Raw genomic sequence first — 22053 nt, 5'->3', positions numbered from 1 at the left:
AGTGATTTACTTTATAAATTAAACCAATCACAACTAATTAAAGACAGCGAAGAGCTGATATTAACTGTAAACAGCTGGAACATTGGAACCGAAGATTGGACCAACCTTTAACAATGAAATAAGAATTTTGTGAGCCATGCTCGGTCAGCATGTGTTTTGTTATTTCCATAGTTACAGCACTCCTTTTTATTCGTTATGGGTTAATTGCCCGTTACTATGTACTTTAGTATAACGGAATAACTTAAGCGCTTCCTTGTCTTTTATCCGTTCAAATTATTAACTAATTTCATCAAAAGTTCTGGCATGGTGTATCATGGGTTTCCGTTTAGACTTTAGATAGGAATAGTTCGCATATTACGTAATCCGGCCTAGATGTAGACTCTAGAGGGGGTTGAAAAGGCTTACTGGAGGGGATGCAGGGGTAGGGGTCTGAAATGGTCAGCATTTGGATTAAGTAATATGTAAAAGAGCCATTGACAGTGCTATTGTACGAGAAAAGGTATTACTAATAGTAATCAATCGAGTGGCCTGCGCTGAGGAGTTTAGTCTGTGTCATATCATTGATCATAATCATATCTCCGTCGCTAACGATCGTTCAAATTTGTAAATTAGATAAGTTTTAATTTCCTACAAGTACAATCAAAGTTCCGTAAAAAAAATCAAAAACAGGCAAAATAGGCTCATAACGAAATGAATCGCAACAAGAAAAATGGAGTTAGTATTAATTTAGCAAACGAAACAAAACGAAGCCCTACACTAATAGCATACGTTTGTTTAATTCGCTCTCTTATCTGCTGTCTTATCTCTATTTTTTAAACGGCGAGATTTTGTGCCTCTCGCCTTGTAACTTAGCCTTACATCATGTCAGCTGTGGACGACACGGAGATTGACAGTATTATGTTTAAAGCTGAGGATTGGATAGCAAAAATGATGAATCAGTTCGGTTGTGATTTGTGAAGCACCGCCACCAGTTGACATGACTTCTGTATAATTGTAGTTGTACGAAAATGTTTTGCTTAAAAGGTAATTAAATTTAAAGGATAACGAAATTGGTTATCAGCGCTCAGGAATTAATAATTTACTGCAAAGAAAAACAGTTCCAGAAACAGTTGCGGGCAGTGCAGACCGTCGTTAAAGACACGGTAGAAAGTCAGTTTAAATCGTACAGCGATGCAGTTCAGAAAAACGTCATGGTTTGTCAACCTGAAAGTGCAGTTACCCCCAAGACTTTGAAGGAAGACGCTAAGTCTGTGGTGCAAGCAGAAGACCGGAGCAAGAGCATCATGATTTTTGGTTAACCTGAAGATTCCAGTAACTGTAAAGACTTGAACAGAACTGTCGGAGACATATTTGAGGAGATAGGACTGAAACCAGCAATGGAGCTCAGTATAGAGTTGGCAAGTCGAAGGAGAAAACTACTCGGCCAGTCAACTAGTCAAGGTTACTCTGTCCAGATCAAGTACAGCCTATCAAATACTCAGTATCAAGCTCGAAAGCTGCGACAATCAGAGAAGTTCAGCTCAGTCTTCATTTGTCCAGACCGCTCTTTGAAGACTTCTTGTTCAAAACTTGCGCATTGCGTAAGAAGAAAAACGCTGAGCCAAACAAGCACCACTTCATCAAAGGAGGGACAATTCATACTGAAATGTGAAGACAAATCAGTGAGATGAGTGTGGCTTTTACTAGAGTGTATTTTTTTACAATACATGTCTTGCTATTACATTAAAGAAAATAGTGTTTGTAAAAGGATGACGGGACTTTTCCCGTTGTGATACAAATTAATTTTGTTTGTTGAGTCATTCATTCTGGCTGTTGGAGTATACAAAACTTTAAGTTTTCGCGATATTTGTCAGATGAGGGAGGGAGGGAGGGAGGGAGGGAGGGAGGGAGGGAGGGAGGGAGGGAGGGAGGGAGGGAGGGAGGGAGGGAGGGAGGGAGGGAGGGAGGGAGGGAGGGAGGGAGGGAGGGAGGGAGGGAGGGAGGGAGGGAGGGAGGGAGGGAGGGAGGGAGGGAGGGAGGGAGGGAGGGAGGGAGGGAGGGAGGGAGGGAGGGAGGGAGGGAGGGAGGGAGGGAGGGAGGGAGGGAGGGAGGGAGGGAGGGAGGGAGGGAGGGAGGGAGGGAGGGAGGGAGGGAGGGAGGGAGGGAGGGAGGGAGGGAGGGAGGGAGGGAGGGAGGGAGGGAGGGAGGGAGGGAGGGAGGGAGGGAGGGAGGGAGGGAGGGAGGGAGGGAGGGAGGGAGGGAGGGAGGGAGGGAGGGAGGGAGGGAGGGAGGGAGGGAGGGAGGGAGGGAGGGAGGGAGGGAGGGAGGGAGGGAGGGAGGGAGGGAGGGAGGGAGGGAGGGAGGGAGGGAGGGTTTTGGAGGGAGGGAGGGAGGGAGGGAGGGAGGGAGGGAGGGAGGCCGGAGGGAGGGAGGCCGGAGGAAGGGAGGCCGGAGGGAGGGAGGCCGGAGGGAGGGAGGCCGGAGGGAGGGAGGCCGGAGGGAGGGGGCCGAAGGGAGGGAGGCCGGAGGGAGGGAGGCCGGAGGGAAGGAGGCCGGAGGGAGGGAGGCCGGAGGGAGGGAGGCCGGAGGTGGGAGGCCGGAGGGAGGGAGGCCGGAGGTGGGAGGGAGGGAGGCCGGAGGGAGGGAGGTTGGAGAGAGGGATGGAGGGATGGAGGAAGGGAGGGAGGGGGTTAAGGGGTTTATCAAAATAGAAGGAACCATTGTTTTTTAATTTTTAAGCTCTTATACTAGCTTGTATTTGATAATTAATTTTTATTTGGCATATACACACCAATGATTTTGCGTGGCGCCTTTTGCATTTTGATTTACCAGCTTTTGTTAAGCTTTTCATTCAAACAAGCGATCAAAATTCGAGGCCGAGATCGTAAATTTAAAAATATTTATAGTTAACGGATGTTACTCGTTTAAATTTCTTCGCTGTACACTTTAGCGTGCGCGCCGCTTTCTTCTCGAAATGTTAGCGCGCGCCGGACTAGTCCAATAAAAATTTAAAATTTGTGTTTATTCATTAATGATTGGTTGACGATGTCAACCCATTGAGATCGTTGCTTTACGAAGCAGAGCAACGATCGACGAAGCAAGAATGCTAGTTCGCGCGGCGCGTTGAAGCGGCGAAGTCCTCCAATTCATTAAAATACTGCAGTTTTCAAGTTTTTTAATAATCAAAAATAATTTTGAATTTGTAAGTTAATTACCTAGCTTCGAATTTGCTAATATATTACTTGATTTGAGATTGAAGTAATAAATTGTCCCTTTTTGCCCCAAACAAAGCACTGTAAAAAATGTTTTGTTGCTCCTAATTTAATTTTGATTAATGTTACCTGGGGATGCCGAGCAATTATTTTCATAAACAATAAACCAAATAGAGATTCAACGGAATAACAGGCTGAGCGCCGCGCAGTAAGATTAATGCAAAGCAAAGTTTGTTTAATACTCTTATGAAGAAGTATGCTTCATTGTTGTAAGTTTATAACCTACCAGGACGCGCGCCGAGTTGGACTCGTCAACAGTCTTAATATTTGGAACATAAATTTTACGAGTATCACCCGTTAAGCTTCATTGTAATATAATCTAGAATAATACAATTTTATAAAATAAGTTAACTTACCTAATAATCTAAGCAGTTTCATTATATGTAACATTTGTATCGAAAATTGTTATACCTAATTTGACCAAAACCCATAATCATGGGTAGAGTGGACCGCTGCCAGTGTCTCTCTTTCCCAAACAAAAGGAAATGATATTAATTTGATTGACCGTTCTCAAATGCAAAATGATACCGAGAATGAAATCGGTCGCTCGCTTTTCCCATTCATTCACGGCTTACAATCAATCACATGTTGTAAAAATTCCTTTGGGTTGCGTTCGGGTCGATATACCTAGTATTTCGGGATAAGGGTGGTACTATGAGTTAGTGAATTAGCTGAAGTTTATTGATTCTTTATTGCTGAGTACAGCTGCCTTCGGGTAGTTCTTCTTAATCTATTACAATTGTAAATTAATGGGAAAAGCGAGCGACCGATTTCATTCTCGGTATCATTTTGCATTTGAGAACGGTCAATCAAATTAATATCATTTCCTTTTGTTTGGGAAAGAGAGACACTGGCAGTGGTCCACTGTACCCATAATTATGGGTTTTGGCCAAATATCATCTCTTTCTGATTATAATGTCAGTGTACTTTATAAAGTCGAAATATAAACTGATGTCTTCATTAATAAGGAGGAAGTTTCAACGATTTCGAAATTTTTCCTTTAAAAACATTTCCTTGTGTTTAGGTAAGCATATCGGTCTATCACTGACTGAACATAAAACATTATAATCATTCAAGTTGCCATTAAATTCATATATAATGACATTGAACTGTCGTGGTAAAGCAGAATTTGTTCGAAATCACGAATGAGCAAAATTCTCACCGTTCGCACGTGCATACTTTGAGCGGTTGTTGCCAGTTAAACAAAAATTTCAGTTAAACAAAAATTTCAATTTTATGCCATTTATTACAGATTAAACAAGTTTACAATAAATCAATTTGATATTTAAGGGAATCCTAATTCAATGTGCAGTATGGTTGTCACTCTTTAAATAGATTAGATATAGGTTGACGGGGCAAAGGAGTGTGCGTGCTGTTCGCTATTGCTCACACCAAACGGCAACCTAGTAAATGTTTTGTATGAACACCGGTCTCCATTACGACACAAAATTAGGATTGTAGAATTTATTGTATAACTATTAGTGCAGTGGAGGTAGTGGTGTGGTGCATTAATAGAGTGACAGCCTACTGATTTAGAGTTGTTTTTAAGTGAGCATAATGGGTGTATTTTTGGATCTAATGGCAACTTTAAAATTTGTTCTTTTAATCATTTATTAAATATCAGTTTAAAAATATATAAATCTGGAATCTGTTCACTCTGTGAACCAGTCCTATAAAAATTTCAAAAACCCTCCTAAATTAAATATTAAAAACGTCTCAGTAATGGAAATAGTCATACAATTAAGAAATTATCCAAATTCTTAATATCTACCTAAGAGAAAAATACCTACCTAAGTCAATTTCTACCTGTAATACACTAAATATTAGGTTAAATACATAGGTGGTGGAGTCAGCACACATTTACCAAAATCAAAATTGTTTAATAGGAGGAGCCTGTGGGCCGAGATCACTGGATTAAATTTGATGAAGGGGATTGTTTTCAAATGACAGCTGCATTATGTCATAATCGCTTGTGGTCCATGCCGAATCATTATAAGCATGTTGCAGCTTTAGAAGTGCCTTTTTCAGGCGACTTTTAGCAAGGCTAATCTTGTAGGAGTAGTCAAAGAGCTTAAGTTTAGGTGCAATTGTGTTCCAAATTTTGGTGGATCTTGATATAAAGTCATTAGATGGGAGTTGTGAAATGATAGTGGTTTCCTTTCTAGAAGATGACTGATAATGCTGTTGCAGTGATGCTGGGCACCTTAGTTTTAGTATTTTAAAAACTTCCATAAATGTGTGATATGTATATAAATTTTTGAAAGCCAGGATGTTTTGTTGCTTGAAAAGTGGTTTACAGTGCTCTAGTTGGAAGAATGTATGGTCAAGTGCCTGGCTGTCAAACTCTCTTGTTCTTGCACATGTAAGGAACTTGTTTAGGTATGCCTCTTTATCACCGAAGAGGACCCGTACACAGTGCTTCTGAGACAGCCAGATACTTGCTGTCCTAAAGAGTGCTGCATCACCCCAAACTGAGATACAATATGTGAGGTGGGATTCAAATAGTGTGTGGTAGAGGTCTTTATGGAGTTCCTTTGGTACAGAGTCCCTAATTCTATTTAAGGTGGCAGAGGCATAGTTTAACTTTCGTTTAAGTGCTGTTATATGAGGCCCCCAGGAAAGCTGTTCGTCAATAACAACTCCAAGAAACTTAGTTGCTTTGGTTTTTTTAATTGGAAAGCCATCAATATGGAGTTGAAGCGAATCTGGCAATTCTACTGGTTTACTAGCCTTTGGTTTAAAATGCATATAACAGCACTTTGACATGTTGATGTGAAGTTTGTTAAGGATCATATACTTTTTTATACAGCTTAGCAATTTGTTGCCTTTCTCATAAGCTTCTTCTACAGTTTTTCCATCAATAAAAATGTTGGTGTCGTCAGCAAATAGTATGAAGGTTCCTAAATCCGAGGAATTGGCAATATCATTTATGTATAGAAGAAAAAGGAGCGGTCCCAAAACAGAGCCTTGTGGAACTCCATATTTAATGATAAGGTTTTCGGATTTTTCATTAAGGACTTCTGTATACTGTGTTCTATTTGATAAGTAGCTTTTAATAAGACAGTTTGCATTGCCTCTTATTCCATACCTATCTAGTTTTGTTAGGAGTGTACTATGGTCGATTGTATCAAATGCTTTACTCAAATCTATAAATATTCCTAGAACATGGTTTCGTTTTTTTATGCTATCTTCAATAATCCTAACAGAGTAGTTAACAGCATGGCTAGTAGAGTGGGACTTGCGGAAGCCAAATTGGTTTTCATCAAGGATATTTTGTGACAGAGCGAAACTGTAGATACGGCTGTATATCACTTTTTCAAATATCTTACCAAATATAGGCAGTGTAGAGACAGGTCTGTAGTTTCCTACATCCTCTTGGTTTCCTTTCTTAAATATGGGAGTAACTTTCCCAACTTTCAAAACATCAGGAAATACCCCGCTCATCATGAGTTTGTTGAAATGTTGGGCTAAAACAGGGCAGATTAAATGAGCTGACTTTTTGATTATACGGATCGGAATATCACTAGATTTGCCATTTTCCAACTTGGAAATTATTTCCATGAGCTCAGTATGTGAACAGTCAGATAGGAATATAGAGTTATTGATGGATGGCAGGAGGTAGTCTTCAAATGTTGAAAATTCAGAAGCCTGTATAGGCAGGTCAGCTATTGATTCATTTAGAGTGGAGGCAATTGAGTTAAAGTATTTGTTGAACTCGTTTGCAATAACCCTTCTATCTGTTATTTTTCTGTTGTCGATTATAAATGAGGGTTTTATAGTCTTTTTACACTTCCCTCTAAGTTCATTAATGATCTGCCATGTCTTCTTACGGTCGTGCTTATTTTCTATGATTTGGTTGCAAGAGTAAGTATTTTTTGCAGAGTTAATTACAGATTTGAGGATCCTTCGGTATACTTTGAAGGTTTGTTCGAGAACATGGTCTCCATCAGGGTTTGCCTTAGTTTTAGATGCAATCCAGTTATCTTTTAATTCATGTTTTTTTTCAACGGCTGCTGAGATACTATCTGTTATCCAGGGGTTATTGATAGGATTCCGTTTAGTAGTTTTTGGCTTTACAAGTTTGCATGTTGCATCAAGTACACGATCAAATAATTTAGTAAAATCCGAGAATTCATGAGAAGTGTGGAGCTTTGAGAGGTCAGTGTTCAGTAGGGTTAGGAATTTATTAAGGTTGGCATTACTGAAGTCGTAGTACTGGACATGTTTTTCACTTTTTGGACCAACCTCAAATTCGATGTCAGTGAATTCAAATGTTGGAGCATGGTCACCAATTCTATCTGTTATACAACCTGAGAGAACACAGTTACCAGGGTCATTCGTGAGGATGTTGTCAATACAAGATGGTTTGCAATTTGGTCTCTCATGTGTAGGTATCGAAATAACGGGAGCGAAAGTTAGTTACCTGTCCTTCCAAAACCAAACTAGCAGTCAAGGACAAAAAGTCATACACCAAATGGGCATTATATTTTATGAATTGTTTTACATCTTTTTATTCTGTAAAAATGTGCTAAAATTAAATTTCTTGTTTCATTGAAAATTTCTTGTTTCATTGAAACCATTTCTAAATAAGCATTCTTCAAAAAGAGTATAGTTGCCATGACCAGCATCACCATTCACTTTAAGAAGGTCAACATTAAAGTCCCCCATTATACGTACACCAGATTTAGGGAGGAGTTTACATATGTGATCAAATGACTTAAGGAAATTATGAATGTCACCATTAGGAGGGCGATAGATGACCCGTGCGCATCCAATACTGAATCGCCGTAAATTTTTGCATAGCGGTATTTTATATATAGTTTGATAAGAGTGCAAAGTTTCAAAAGATTTCAAATAGAACTTGGATCACAGCGGGACTCCAAAGTTGATAAAAATCGTGAAAACACCAATTTTCAGTGATTTTAGCAATTTTTAATCAATTTGGGCGTGTCCCCACGTGTGCAACTTTTCGATTTTCAACTTTAAAACTAGCCTAATGCACAATTTATACCTATAGAAAGCATAACTGAGCTCCACAACCCAAGGGATAGCCCAACACCAGAGAATACTAAATCGCAAAATTGACGTTTTTATAAAATAATTTTTCAAAAAAGCACTAACTTCAAAGGCAAATATCTTTATGAAGGAGTAAGATAAGAAAACTTTCCGGTGGATTTTCAGAATGCTTAAACAATTATCTAAGATGAAAATTTCCTCAGATGTTGAAAAAAATTACTTTTAAATGGTGTAAAATCAATTTTAAAAGTTATTACTTTGTCGAAAATCAAGTTTTAAAAACGGTTAACTTGATGACGTCATCAAGGGGTGTTTATGACGTCAAATAATTTTTTTATACAATATAAACTAAAGTGTAAACAATTATTTTCAAGATCTGTGGTCGGAAATGGCTGTATCTTTTATACTTTTGAATCTATGGACACTTAAATTTAGGATACAATTGACTACATTTGACTGTCAAAGCGTCTATCCCTGAATATATGTATGTATCACGACAATCTGTCGTAAAACAGGGGTTCTAGAGAACCCATTTCCCGATGCTCCTGAAACCTGAAACTTTTTTTGCAGTCGATTTGGTCAACGTCTAGACGCCCTGAAAAATTTCAGATCTTTAACTCAATTTTAACATGGTTTTTAAGGCACCTGAATATGGCGATTTTGGGTTTTTTACCGAATTTCGTATAACAGTGCTGGCGAGTATTTTATGCAAATTTCTTAAAAATCTCAACATAACTATTTTTTATTCCTGTCATCTTTGACATCAAATTAGAATGTTTTCAACTAAAAATAAATCTGCTGAACGACTTCCGATGAGTCTTAATGCCTGAAAAACTCCTGCCGGAGGCAGCGGCCTTCGGCCGCCGCCTCCGGCCGGAGTGCACGCTTCGCGTGCACGAAAGAGGCGTGTAACGTGTACCAAAGGGGGTATAATAGTAAAGGGGGTATGATATTAAAGGGGGTACATAGTATACCCACAATAAATGCAACGGTCGTGCTTGCCAGCACTGTGATTTTTTGCTGCTTTTATGTTGTAGAGCACCTTTCAGAATTCAAATAAACAAAATTTCAGTCAAACGACATTTTTATTTTATGCCCTCTATAACAACAAAAATTAGGGCACAAAAATTCCATTCGATATTTAAAGGAACTCAGAAGCCTTATGAGTTATGTGGCACTCTTTAAATAATTTGGACAGACCTAACCTGAAGTTTCCCTCCAAATTATTACCTATTGCATTTGGAGGACTTTGCCGCTTCGCAAAGCAACGATCTCGACGGATTGACCATGACATCGTCAATCAACTATTGCATCAGTTTTAGGCAATAATGATTAGATTTGATTCCGGGTCGGCTTTAAATATTGCACTGTTTCCATTCATACTATTACCTGGGGACCTCAGGCTATATATTAATTATGTTCATAAACAATGCCGAATAGAGAATAGAGATTTGGTGAAATGACAGGCTGAGCGCGGCCCAGTTATTCATACTACTACTACTACTATGTCGGAACTAAGTCCGATCTACGCTAGATAGCCCCTCCATATATCCCTGTCCCGCATCAGGGTTCGCAGTTCCTCTTTAGAGTTTGTCCCAACTTCCTTCAGTAACATAGACAAGTAGCTTTGTCTTGATTGGCGTTGCTGTGCTCTACCATGCATAGGTTCCCATAAGACTAAATCACTGGCAAGTAGCTCAGGATGTCTGATGCAGTGGGCCGCCATTTTTAGTCTCCTGCTTCGTAACTTGTTTGACAGCCTTGGTAGACTACCATATTACAAAGTTATATTGCTGACCTTGTCCTTCCATGAGATACCCAGCACCATATGCAGCATCTTTGTGCATGTCCTGTCCAAACTTTTTTCTTGAGCCTTTGTCAGTGTCCAGGTTTCTGATCCGTAAAGCAGTACTGACTGAACAATTTAATCTTTAGGCTCTTTGAGAGTTTGGATTTTCAGATATCCTTCAGTCTATATAGCAGGGCTTACCACAATTACAGCATACGATTCTGCATTGTTCAATCCTCCATCGCATGAATTCTTCATTAAACTATTTATAAGGTCGCAACTGTGTTCAGCTGTATATATTTGAATTCAAATTTATTCTATCATAGATTTGTCTGAATTTTTTATTGAGAATTAGCGGTGATCCGGTTGTCAGATATTTTGATAGAACCGATCACGATTCCCCGGAATTCGATAGACCCACTAACAACAACTTGGTATTAGATAGATACTTGTACAATAATTCGTGTGTTTCGAAACTATATATTGAAACTTATACCACGTCTGACATCACATTATTGTAAACAAGTTGAATTTCATTCCGTCGTAAATAGGAAAACTGTTCACTGGTGCGGGATAATTGATCATGTGACTCGTAGTTATTCAACACAAAGATAGGCACCTCTTGTCTCCATGGCAGTCAATGCTGTCTTGAGATCATTTTTTCAATTATGCAACTGTAAAGAATTATTATTGTCTTGAGATGCACCACACCGCTACCTTCAATGCACTAAAAGTTATTAAATAAATTCTACAATCCTAATTTTGTATCTTGATGGAGACTGGTGTCCATACAAAACATTTACTAGGTTGCCGTTTGGTGTGAGCAATAGCGAACAGCACGCACACTCCTTTGACCCGTCAACATATATCTAATCTATTTAAAGAGTGACAACCATACTACACATTGAATTAGGATTCCTTTAAATATCAAATTGATTTATTGTAAACTTGTTTACTCTGTAATAAATGGCATAAAATTTAAATTTTTGTTTAACTGACATTTTTGTTTAACTGATATCTGAAATAGATACGTTTGTATGCCGTGTCTATAGATATTACATGTTTGACTGATATGAAATTTATTAGATTAGAACATGATGAATTGAACAGATTTTAATGAGATGTCAAACAACAGAACATACGTTGATCTATTTAACTTCAGAGAATCCGGTTCTGGTAAGCAACATGTTGATATTAGTTATTTTGTTCTTATGCAAAATTAATTTCTTATTGGACTATACGTATTTCTCATTCATATCATGTCAAATTCTCAAGAAGTAATTGGTGGTCAGAGATGAAAGGTAACCTTTTAAGCTACAAATCAATTCAAGATAAGGCCTTCATGGCAGTTCATATTCTATAAAATGCCTTCTAAAATGCAGCACCTAATATTTAATTACCTCCAAAATGTAGCTACAAATCCAATTACCAAAACAAAGGCTCACCCACTAAGCAACCAACCACTCAATAAAACTACACTGCATTCCGCAGGAGCCAATGTTGACATCATCACAATAGAAGAGGGCGAGGGAGAAAACAACGATTATAACAATTCTCGAAACAGATCTGGGAATAATGAGTATAGTAATTCCCGGAACAGGTCCCATGGAAACCGGGCTTCTTCTCCCTTCAGGGACAGAGTACAAGAAAGGTTGGTGTTCAAGTAAACCACCATAGAGCAGACTATGTTTTCTTTGGTTTACTCTTACATTCACAATAGTTGCCATAAATCATGAACACAAATCTTCAGCTGAATAAATTTGCTTGTGTGTTGGCTAGAGTCACATTCTAAATACTAATTTGTCTAACCAATTTACTTGTGATATTTCTACAACATCATCAAGTTGTGTACCAATTACATTGTTTTCATTATATCCAACCTTCACAATATCCCAGGTATAATCGCTCGCTATCTCCCACTGGATCACCACGCCTAAAGCGCAAGGTTACACCCCGCTCTGTCAGCCCTTTCACACGCACCCTATCACCTGTTAACTCATATGGGAGAACTAATACAGTCAAACCTATTGTATCTTCTCCTTACAAGTCACCTATTAAGAGTGCTTCTCCCGTCAAGTCTTATAGTAATAGAGGTAATTATAATTATATTAATCATAATAATAGTAGTAGTAGTAGTAGTTGTTGTAATTTTACTATATATAAAGCGAGACGATAAAAAGGATTAAACAGGATTAAACATAAATTTGTCAATGGGAGCCCTAACACTTACGTCTTGACTATACATCAATAGAGAAATAAATAAATAAATAGTGTGCAAGAGTGTTCTTAAAATAAAAATGATATAGGTATATATATATTCGTACCAGTTTACTTACACCACGGTATCAACTTTAACAGGACGTTCCGAAAAAACCATAAAAGATATAAAACTGAAACTTTTTTGACTGGGTCAAATGCCTTAATGGCCTTCAAACCAGCATGAAAAAATAAAACATTGGCCAAGGAATAAGAATTTTAGTGCCCAAAATGTAGACCCCCAAGTGGTGTCAAAAACGCGAATTAAATAGGTAATAATTATTTTAGTCTCTTGACTCTGGAGTCTTGACACCACTTTAAGGTTAGACAGGTTCCTGCTAGTAATTATAGTTGTTTTAATAGTCATAGTTATAATAAAGGATGGTAGTTCTTGTTTGTTGCGGAGTGCTCTATTTTTGGCAATTTAAGTAAGCTTTAGATTCGGGAAATATAACTAATTTCCTAATATGACCTAAACAGTAAACAATAAACATGAACTATCCACACCAGAACCGCTCCTTCATAAATTCATGAATTAATGATCTAAATTTAGATGAGGTTGGTGACTACAAGGATGGTAACTTCAAAATATGTACTATAAATGGATAGCTGTAGATTCTTTAAAAAATATTTATCGTATCTTTCATATGATCCCATAAACATCTGATTTATTGCCTTGAAAACGAAAGTGAAACTCTTTGCAGCGCTGAACACGAGTATACCCAACAACCCCAGTACACTAAACACCACACCACCCAACAACGAGTCAGCCAACACGGAGGAGACAAGGAGACTGAGATTTGAGAACTTGATACTCCAAAGCAAGGTGGAAACTCTTGAGGCGGAGAACAAGTCGCTTAAAGAGGTGAGTGAAAGTGAAAGTGAAAGTGAAAGTGAAAGTGAAAGTGAAAGTGAAGATATGAGTTACATTAATACGAGACTGAGCTCATCGTATCACCATGCTACGGTGACTCTGGCTTCATACACAAACTATTTTACTGTATGCCCAATTTTGACTCTTGGCATTATTTTGGTCTCCGCGATGAGTATGCAGGGACTCACATTAAAATACCATCTTTTACTATTTCATACTAATACTTCTCTTACTACTAAACTTTATTTACATCTCTAAAGTATTCGAATAATCTTGAATATTAGTAATAATCTCAACATTTTGTCTGTAACATAATATCACGTAGTATTGCTTGCGGAGGTTTCCTGCATTTCAAATTCCATGTAACAACAATAAATCAAATTGACTTCTACACCCGACAAATTACTCTCTGCACTCCAATACATGTGACAAAACACCAATATACATGTGGCAAAACACACACAGAATGCTAATAGTATGTATTCCTTATGTTTTTGCTTGCAAGTACTTTTAAAAAGGATAGTAAGCAATTAAACTAAATATTGTGTGGTGTGTCACGTGCTATTAGTGGTGTGTCACGTGGTGTTAGTGGTGTGCTGGATCTCAGTCATCCTGCTTATCAAACAGTAACTTGGGAGGAACTGTGTGGTTATTGTTTTGCTTATCAAATACAAAGTTGGGAGGAACTGTGCGGTTATTGTTAGTGAAGATTTTAAGTGTTTTTTTGAAAAACACTTCACTAACAAATTCTTTAGAAGAGTATGAGATAACTGAAAGTGCATGCGATCATATGACTTCGTTAGCTGTTCTGGAAGATATGTTGATTTTATGGGGAATTTATTATTTAATAACAAATACTCTGGTAATCATTAAATGTTATTCATTTGTTATTTTGAGTTGAATGTTATAAGTATATGGTTTTCTAAGCTGTATAATATTAGAAAATCTAAATTCTAGTATGCAGCAGTAAATAATATGCACGCAGCAATAACTTTCTCATAAGATCTTGTGGTATATCTCAATCTATCTTTGTATTTTCCAGTTACAATTCAATATAATTCTTAAACCTCACAATTCTCAACCACCAAATATTTCCCCATAATTTAAACCTGTAACTTAAGTAAGTAAGTACATACCTCAGCTCGTCTCTACTTACTCTCAGCTCCTTTATCAAACATTACACTAACTTATAGAGTGACCATCGATACAACAAACAACACGTGACACCCACGTGACACTACACTTCCTTAAAGCAGCCCAGTTACCATGGCGACCTGCCCCTTAGTTTAGACCAACCCCGGCTATTACCTTAATTACATCATTATTATGCAAATTTAAGAGGGCCCATTAACCAATTTGTACCTTAATTAGGGGCTGTTGTCATGGCAACGAGAATAAAGTTCAGTGTATTGTTTTAGGAGGAAATGAGTGAGTTTCCGGGTAACCATAGCGACCATGGTAATTAAATATCACGTGACACAATAGGGAACATAATGATTAAAATGGGGGACTACAATCTGACTCTAAATTTGGGGCATTTCAGATATTTAGAAGGGGGACGGTGATGTTTATGAAGGAGTAGGTAGTTTAAAGCAGCTGCACTGAATGGCCTTGAAAGAGCTGTAAACCATACAATGTGTATTCTTTACAACAGATCAGGGTGCATTTGAAATAAGCCACTCACTGTTTTATCTTACATCAGAATTTAGCATACCAGTCAAAGTAAAGGGGAAATACAAAGATACATATCTGGTAATTTACATGTGTAACCAACACCTGGTTAATGGTTACCATGGTAACCGGGGTTACCAGGGGTTACCAGGGGGTTTTGTATACTCATTGATACCTGGGTATATAATACATTGTTTAATAAACTGTCAGAACTGTTATCCCTCATTTGGGGTTAGGGGCGTGCAGTGTCTAGTGTATATAATATAATGTATACCACATGTCCTAAGTGAAGTCGGATACGGGGTTGCTAACTTACTAACTATAACGTACTACTTTTAATAACTTAAAGTGATCATATTATTATAGTATTATCATATTATATTATATTATAGTATTATCATATAGGAAAGCTTTGGGTTCTAATTCCTCTCATATATCTGTTATATTTTTGTTGGAACTATTTAAAGAATGTTCGCACTGATTGTTATCTTCTTCAGCTGAACGCGATGAAGCACACGACCCCAGATAACAGGGCCATGACACGTGATCTCTCCCAGCTAACTCTGGACCTTGCAGCAGCAACACGTCAGATAGATAAACTGAAGAAAGATAACGACGATCTTACCTCTCAGGTAGGGGGACTTTTTTTTTTTTTAAAATATGCAACCTACTAAAACCAATGGGGCCCTCCCCGGGGTCATTACTCTTGCATTCGGGGTCATTACTCTTGCATATAGGCGAACTTGATTGGTGTATTTGTACTGCGCAAGTGTGCAAGTGTGCACAGTACTAACTTGATTGGTGTATTTGTACTGTGCAAGTGTGCAAGTGTGCACAGTACTAACTTGATTGGTGTATTTGTACTGTGCAAGTGTGCAAGTGTGCACAGTACTAACTTGATTGGTGTATTTGTACTGTGCAAGTGTGCACAGTACTAACTTGATTAGTGTATTTGTACTGTGCAAGTGTGCACAGTACTAACTTGATTAGTGTATTTGTACTGTGCAAGTGTGCACAGTACTAACTTGATTAGTGTATTTGTACTGTGCAAGTGTGCACAGTACTAACTTGATTAGTGTATTTGTACTGTGCAAGTGTGCACAGTACTAACTTGATTAGTGTATTTGTACTGTGCAAGTGTGCACAGTACTAACTTGATTGGTGTATTTGTACTGTGCAAGTGTGCACAGTACTAACTTGATTGGTGTATTTGTACTGTGCAAGTGTGCACAGTACTAACTTGATTAGTGTATTTGTACTGTGCAAGTGTGCACAGTACTAACTTGATTGGTGTATTTGTACTGTGCAAGTGTGCACAGTACTAACTTGATTGGTGTATTTGTACTGTGCAAGTGTGCACAGTACTAACTTGATTGGTGTATTTGTACTGTGCAAGTGTGCACAGTACTAACTTGATTAGTGTATTTGTACTGTGCAAGTGTGCACAGTACTAACTTGATTGGTGTATTTGTACTGTGCAAGTGTGCACAGTACTAACTTGATTGGTGTATTTGTACTGTGCAAGTGTGCACAGTACTAACTTGATTGGTGTATTTGTACTGTGCAAGTGTGCACAGTACTAACTTGATTGGTGTATTTGTACTGTGCAAGTGTGCACAGTACTAACTTGATTGGTGTATTTGTACTGTGCAAGTGTGCACAGTACTAACTTGATTGGTGTATTTGTACTGTGCAAGTGTGCACAGTACTAACTTGATTCGTGTATTTGTACTGTGCAAGTGTGCACAGTACTAACTTGATTCGTGTATTTGTACTGTGCAAGTGTGCACAGTACTAACTTGATTGGTGTATTTGTACTGTGCAAGTGTGCACAGTACTAACTTGATTAGTGTATTTGTTCTGTGCAAGTGTGCACAGTACTAACTTGATTAGTGTATTTGTACTGTGCAAGTGTGCACAGTACTAACTTGATTAGTGTATTTTTACTGTGCAAGTGTGCACAGTACTAACTTGATTGGTGTATTTGTACTGTGCAAGTGTGCACAGTACTAACTTGATTGGTGTATTTGTACTGTGCAAGTGTGCACAGTACTAACTTGATTGGTGTATTTGTACTGTGCAAGTGTGCACAGTACTAACTTGATTGGTGTATTTGTACTGTGCAAGTGTGCACAGTACTAACTTGATTGGTGTATTTGTACTGTGCAAGTGTGCACAGTACTAACTTGATTGGTGTATTTGTACTGTGCAAGTGTGCACAGTACTAACTTGATTGGTGTATTTGTACTGTGCAAGTGTGCACAGTACTAACTTGATTGGTGTATTTGTACTGTGCAAGTGTGCACAGTACTAACTTGATTAGTGTATTTGTACTGTGCAAGTGTGCACAGTACTAACTTGATTGTTTATTTGTACTGCGCAAGTGCGCAAGTGTGCACAGTACTAACTTGATTGGTGTATTTGTACTGTGCAAGTGTGCATAGTACTAACTTGATTGGTATATTTGTACTGTGCAAGTGTGCACAGTACTAAATTGATTGGTGTATTTGTACTGCGCAAGTGTGCACAGTACTAACTTGATTGTGTATTTGTACTGTGCAAGTGTGCAAGTGTGCATAGTACTAACTTGATTGTGTATTTGTACTGCGCAAGTGTGCACAGTACTAACTTGATTGTGTATTTGTACTGTGCAAGTGTGCACAGTACTAACTTGATTGTGTATTTGTACTGTGCAAGTGTGCACAGTACTAACATGATTGTGTATTTGTACTGTGCAAGTGTGCACAGTACTAACTTGATTGTGTATTTGTACTGCGCAAGTGCGCAAGTGTGCACAGTACTAACTTGATTGTGTATTTGTACTGCGCAAGTGCGCAAGTGTGCACAGTACTAACTTGATTGGTGTATTTGTACTGTGCAAGTGTGCATAGTACTAACTTGATTGGTATATTTGTACTTTGCAAGTGTGCACAGTACTAACTTGATTGTTAATTTGGACTGTGCAAGTGTGCAAGTGTGCACAGTACTAACTTGATTGTGTATTTGTACTGTGCAAGTGTGCACAGTACTAACTTGATTGTGTATTTGTACTGTGCAAGTGTGCACAGTACTAATTTGATTGTGTATTTGTACTGTGCAAGTGTGCACAGTACTTACTTGATTGTGTATTTGTACTGCGCAAGTGCGCAAGTGTGCACAGTACTAACTTGATTGTGTATTTGTACTGCGCAAGTGCGCAAGTGTGCACAGTACTAACTTGATTGGTGTATTTGTACTGTGCAAGTGTGCATAGTACTAACTTGATTGGTATATTTGTACTTTGCAAGTGTGCACAGTACTAACTTGATTGGTGTATTTGTACTGTGCAAGCGTGCACAGTACTAACTTGATTGGTGTATTTGTACTGTGTAAGTGTGCACAGTACTAACTTGATTGGTGTATTTGTACTGTGCAAGTGTGCAAGTGTGCACAGTACTAACTTGATTGGTGTATTTGTACTGTGCAAGTGTGCACAGTACTAACTTGATTGGTGTATTTGTACTGTGCAAGTGTGCAAGTGTGCACAGTACTAACTTGATTGGTGTATTTGTACTGTGCAAGTGTGCAAGTGTGCACAGTACTAACTTGATTGTGTATTTGTACTGTGCAAGTGTGCACAGTACTAACTTGATTGGTGTATTTGTACTGTGCAAGTGTGTACAGTACTAACTTGATTGGTGTATTTGTACTGTGCAAGTGTGTACAGTACTAACTTGATTGGTGTATTTGTACTGTGCAAGTGTGCACAGTACTAACTTGATTGGTGTATTTGTACTGTGCAAGTGTGCACAGTACTAACTTGATTGGTGTATTTGTACTGTGCAAGTGTGCACAGTACTAACTTGATTGGTGTATTTGTACTGTGCAAGTGTGTACAGTACTAACTTGATTGGTGTATTTGTACTGTGCAAGTGTGCACAGTACTAACTTGATTGTGTATTTGTACTGTGCAAGTGTGCACAGTACTAACTTGATTGGTGTATTTGTACTGTGCACGTGTGCACAGTACTAACTTGATTGGTGTATTTGTACTGTGCAGGTGTGCACAGTACTAGCTTGATTGGTGTATTTGTACTTTGCAAGTATGCACAGTACTAACTTGATTGGTGTATTTGTACTGTGCAAGTGTGCACAGTACTAACTTGATTGGTGTATTTGTACTGTGCAAGTGTGCACAGTACTAACTTGATTGGTGTATTTGTACTGTGCAAGTGTGCACAGTACTAACTTGATTGTGTATTTGTACTGTGCAAGTGTGCACAGTACTAACTTGATTGTGTATTTGTACTGTGCACCCTTGTCATAGGGCAAGTTAGGCTCTAGTTTAAGATGACAGTAACTTGGAATGTAGCCAATGTTTGTAATTTCTCATTTTTATTTCACTTTTCTGTGGTAGTTCCACCAGTATCTCTATTATAAAGGTCACTACACACTGCACTGTTTTGTATAGTAAATTGGTAACATTTACACGACAAAGTCATGGTCCGTAATAAATCTAATTTCAATACAATGAGCCGTGTTATTTAGGGAATTCTAATTCTTTTCCACATTAAAACCTGTATACGTAACTCTGAGGTTTGCAATACCCAAGTAACTTAATAATTATCTATTTAATTAGATAATTAATTACCACAGCCACCACTATAATAACCTGGGTAAACACAACGTTGAAATCCTCAATATTCCCGCTAAATTCAAAGTCCCAGTTTCCCTCCACTACAGCTGGTAATTCTATACAGGTAGCTACTACATGTATTGGGTTTATAGTAATGGGATTAAGGGGATGAGTGTATGTGCTTACAGAGGGCACACTGTCATTTATACACTGTGACACTGTGACACTGTGACACTGTGACACTGTGACACTGTGACACTGTGACACTGTGACACTGTGACACTGTGACACTGTGACACTGTGACACTGTGACACTGTGACACTGTGACACTGTGACACTGTGACACTGTGACATTACAGAGGGCACACTGTCATTTATATGTCTGAAACTTATCCTGCTACCAATTACAAATTACCAATTACAAATTACAAGTTACAAATTACAACATGTGTTCTTGTCAGCATGTTGTTGATTTGAATCATTTAAATATCTTGCTTGAGCTGGAAGTAAAGTCATCCTTGATATTTTTGATATCTTAAAACCGTTATCGTGATAGTTTCGCGTGTGCTACAATAATTTGTACCTAGAATAATGCTATCAAGAATTTAACACATATCTTGTGAAATATCCCCTGTTACAACCAGAGAAAAGGAGGTTTACTGATAGTTGGATGATATCCGGTTGTTATCCAACTATCAGTATTTCAATCATGAGACTAATAAACAGCGAACTACTCCATCATTTGATCTGAGTGTATGATCTGAGTATATGACAGTTCCTGCTTGATATTGAAGTATTAAAGTTCGTCAAAGTATGATGCTTGCTTAGATGTGTGGCGTTCTTAAGGTCATAATAATGCCACTGTAATTGGTATAATATATGCAAGATAAAATGCACAGAGAAGTTTAGTGAATAGAAAACTATAACTGTAAGTACCAGTTAAACGTTTTCTTGGGTCCGTTTGTAAACAAATGGATATGTTTGTGGAAATGTGGGCCATCTTTGAAGAATGAAGAGTCATTCTCACAAAGGGGCAACTTTCATTAGACCATCATCTAAGGAGACATGATTGTTGGGAATTTGGCCCCATTTTAAGCGGTTCAACTTTTAAGTGGGTCATTAGCTAGATATTTAATTACTTACAAGCCTTCGGAGTAAGTTTTGTGATGTCATATTTTGTGTGGCGCGCAGAAACAAAATAATAACAAAGGTAAAACAGAGGATACTTTATAAAGTCGCGCATTACGCGCGCACACATGTTTCATGCCAGCATACATGTGCTCTGATATGGTAGATAGAACTTGAGGACTTTTGCGATATTGTACCTTCAAAGATTTTATCTTTATCCTCATTTAAAAGTTTTGCTCCTCGCAGTTGTACTCATTGAAAGTGGACAGACTAGAAAACCCTAAGAATGTAGAGTCTCTCTCAAAGGATGTTAAAGAGGATTGGACCGGTTGTCAGGCTGATGCTATAGAACATTTGTGCACAGAGGTTAGTTCAATTTGAAATATATTGGTTACTGAAATTTGTTACTTATTTAGTATTATTTTCTTGGAGTAACATATTTTTTAAATAATTGTCGTTCACGTATTTCAAAACAAACCGTTCTTTATGTTTTTACGGTTGGCTTCACTCGTAAACTTGTCTCAGAACCAACGGCTAAGAGAAACAATATTCGACATGAACGAACAGAAATTACACGTTCACAGACTTATGGAACAACAGGGCGCTCCGGTAAGGCAGATTAGCAGTTTGAGGAGACACTTTTTAATATCTGTAATATCTTCTGTGGTTTTGTCCGGTACACTAATAAAAGTTTGGTTGAGCGGACAAATCATAGCTCATTTGGCTAATCTTGGATGGTTCATGTGATTTATTCACCTCAACTGCCATTCAATTAAAATTTGGTTCATAGACCAATTAGTCGTACTTTATTTCAGGAAATTTATTGAGATCACGTTTCTAACGACAGTTTTTAACGTTTCAGTTAATTTTAAACAATTGTTAAAGGGCGAATGTATAATTTTAGGTTCTACAATTACAAATACAATACATCTCAGTTGAACCTACCTCGTAAAAGACTCGACAGTTGTCAGCTAGAAAACGAGCAGCTAGCCGAGAGAAGAAGCGTCTACTTGCAAGAATGGTATAACATTTCCAGACTTACAATTTCAGATACAACTTATATCATCCTAGTTTAAATTATGAAAACCAATTTGTTGCCGTACTTTACCCAAAACTGTTTCATCGTGGGTTATCATTGACTCAAATTTTGAACCGTGAATTATATCATATTCTGGGTTTTGCATCTTCGCTTTGCACCACCACCACCATCACAAAACAACAAACAACAAAAACAAACAAAAAAACAAACAAAAACAAACAAAACAACAAAACCCCACATCAGGAGACAGAGAACCAGGAAGCTAAGAGAATAGTTGAGAAGTACAGTAAACTGAAGGATGATTACAATGCCGCTCTTTCTCAAGTATGTGATTTAACTGTTCATCAGAAATAATTTACTGTGGAATGTAGCCTGCAGGTTTTATGTGTTCAACCATCACCGCAACTATTCAT

At 38.1% G+C, this 22053-nt stretch overlaps 1 protein-coding gene across 2 annotated transcripts in view; it reads left to right on the top strand.

Moving 5' to 3' along the window:
• Nucleotides 1-11133: 11133 nt before the first annotated feature.
• LOC134824182 (centrosomal protein of 290 kDa-like) overlaps nt 11134-22053 on the top strand; it is a 45045-nt gene continuing 34125 nt past the window's right edge. For both annotated transcript variants that reach the window (XM_063835936.1, XM_063835935.1), the window contains exons 1-9: nt 11134-11232; nt 11548-11707; nt 11953-12149; nt 13017-13177; nt 15355-15489; nt 20848-20967; nt 21127-21210; nt 21537-21622; nt 21884-21964. In XM_063835936.1, the coding sequence (XP_063692006.1) occupies nt 21620-21622; nt 21884-21964 (84 nt within the window). In that variant the 5' untranslated portion in view covers nt 11134-11232; nt 11548-11707; nt 11953-12149; ... (3 more) ...; nt 21127-21210; nt 21537-21619. The remainder of the gene's footprint in view (nt 11233-11547; nt 11708-11952; nt 12150-13016; nt 13178-15354; nt 15490-20847; nt 20968-21126; nt 21211-21536; nt 21623-21883; nt 21965-22053) is intronic.

The sequence above is a fragment of the Bolinopsis microptera genome, chromosome 12, assembly GCF_026151205.1.
Source record: "Bolinopsis microptera isolate Bmic1 chromosome 12, MBARI_Bmic_1.0, whole genome shotgun sequence".
NCBI lineage: Eukaryota > Metazoa > Ctenophora > Tentaculata > Lobata > Bolinopsidae > Bolinopsis > Bolinopsis microptera.
Note: the sequence above shows the minus strand (reverse complement) of the source record. Positions and strands in the feature narration are given on the sequence as shown.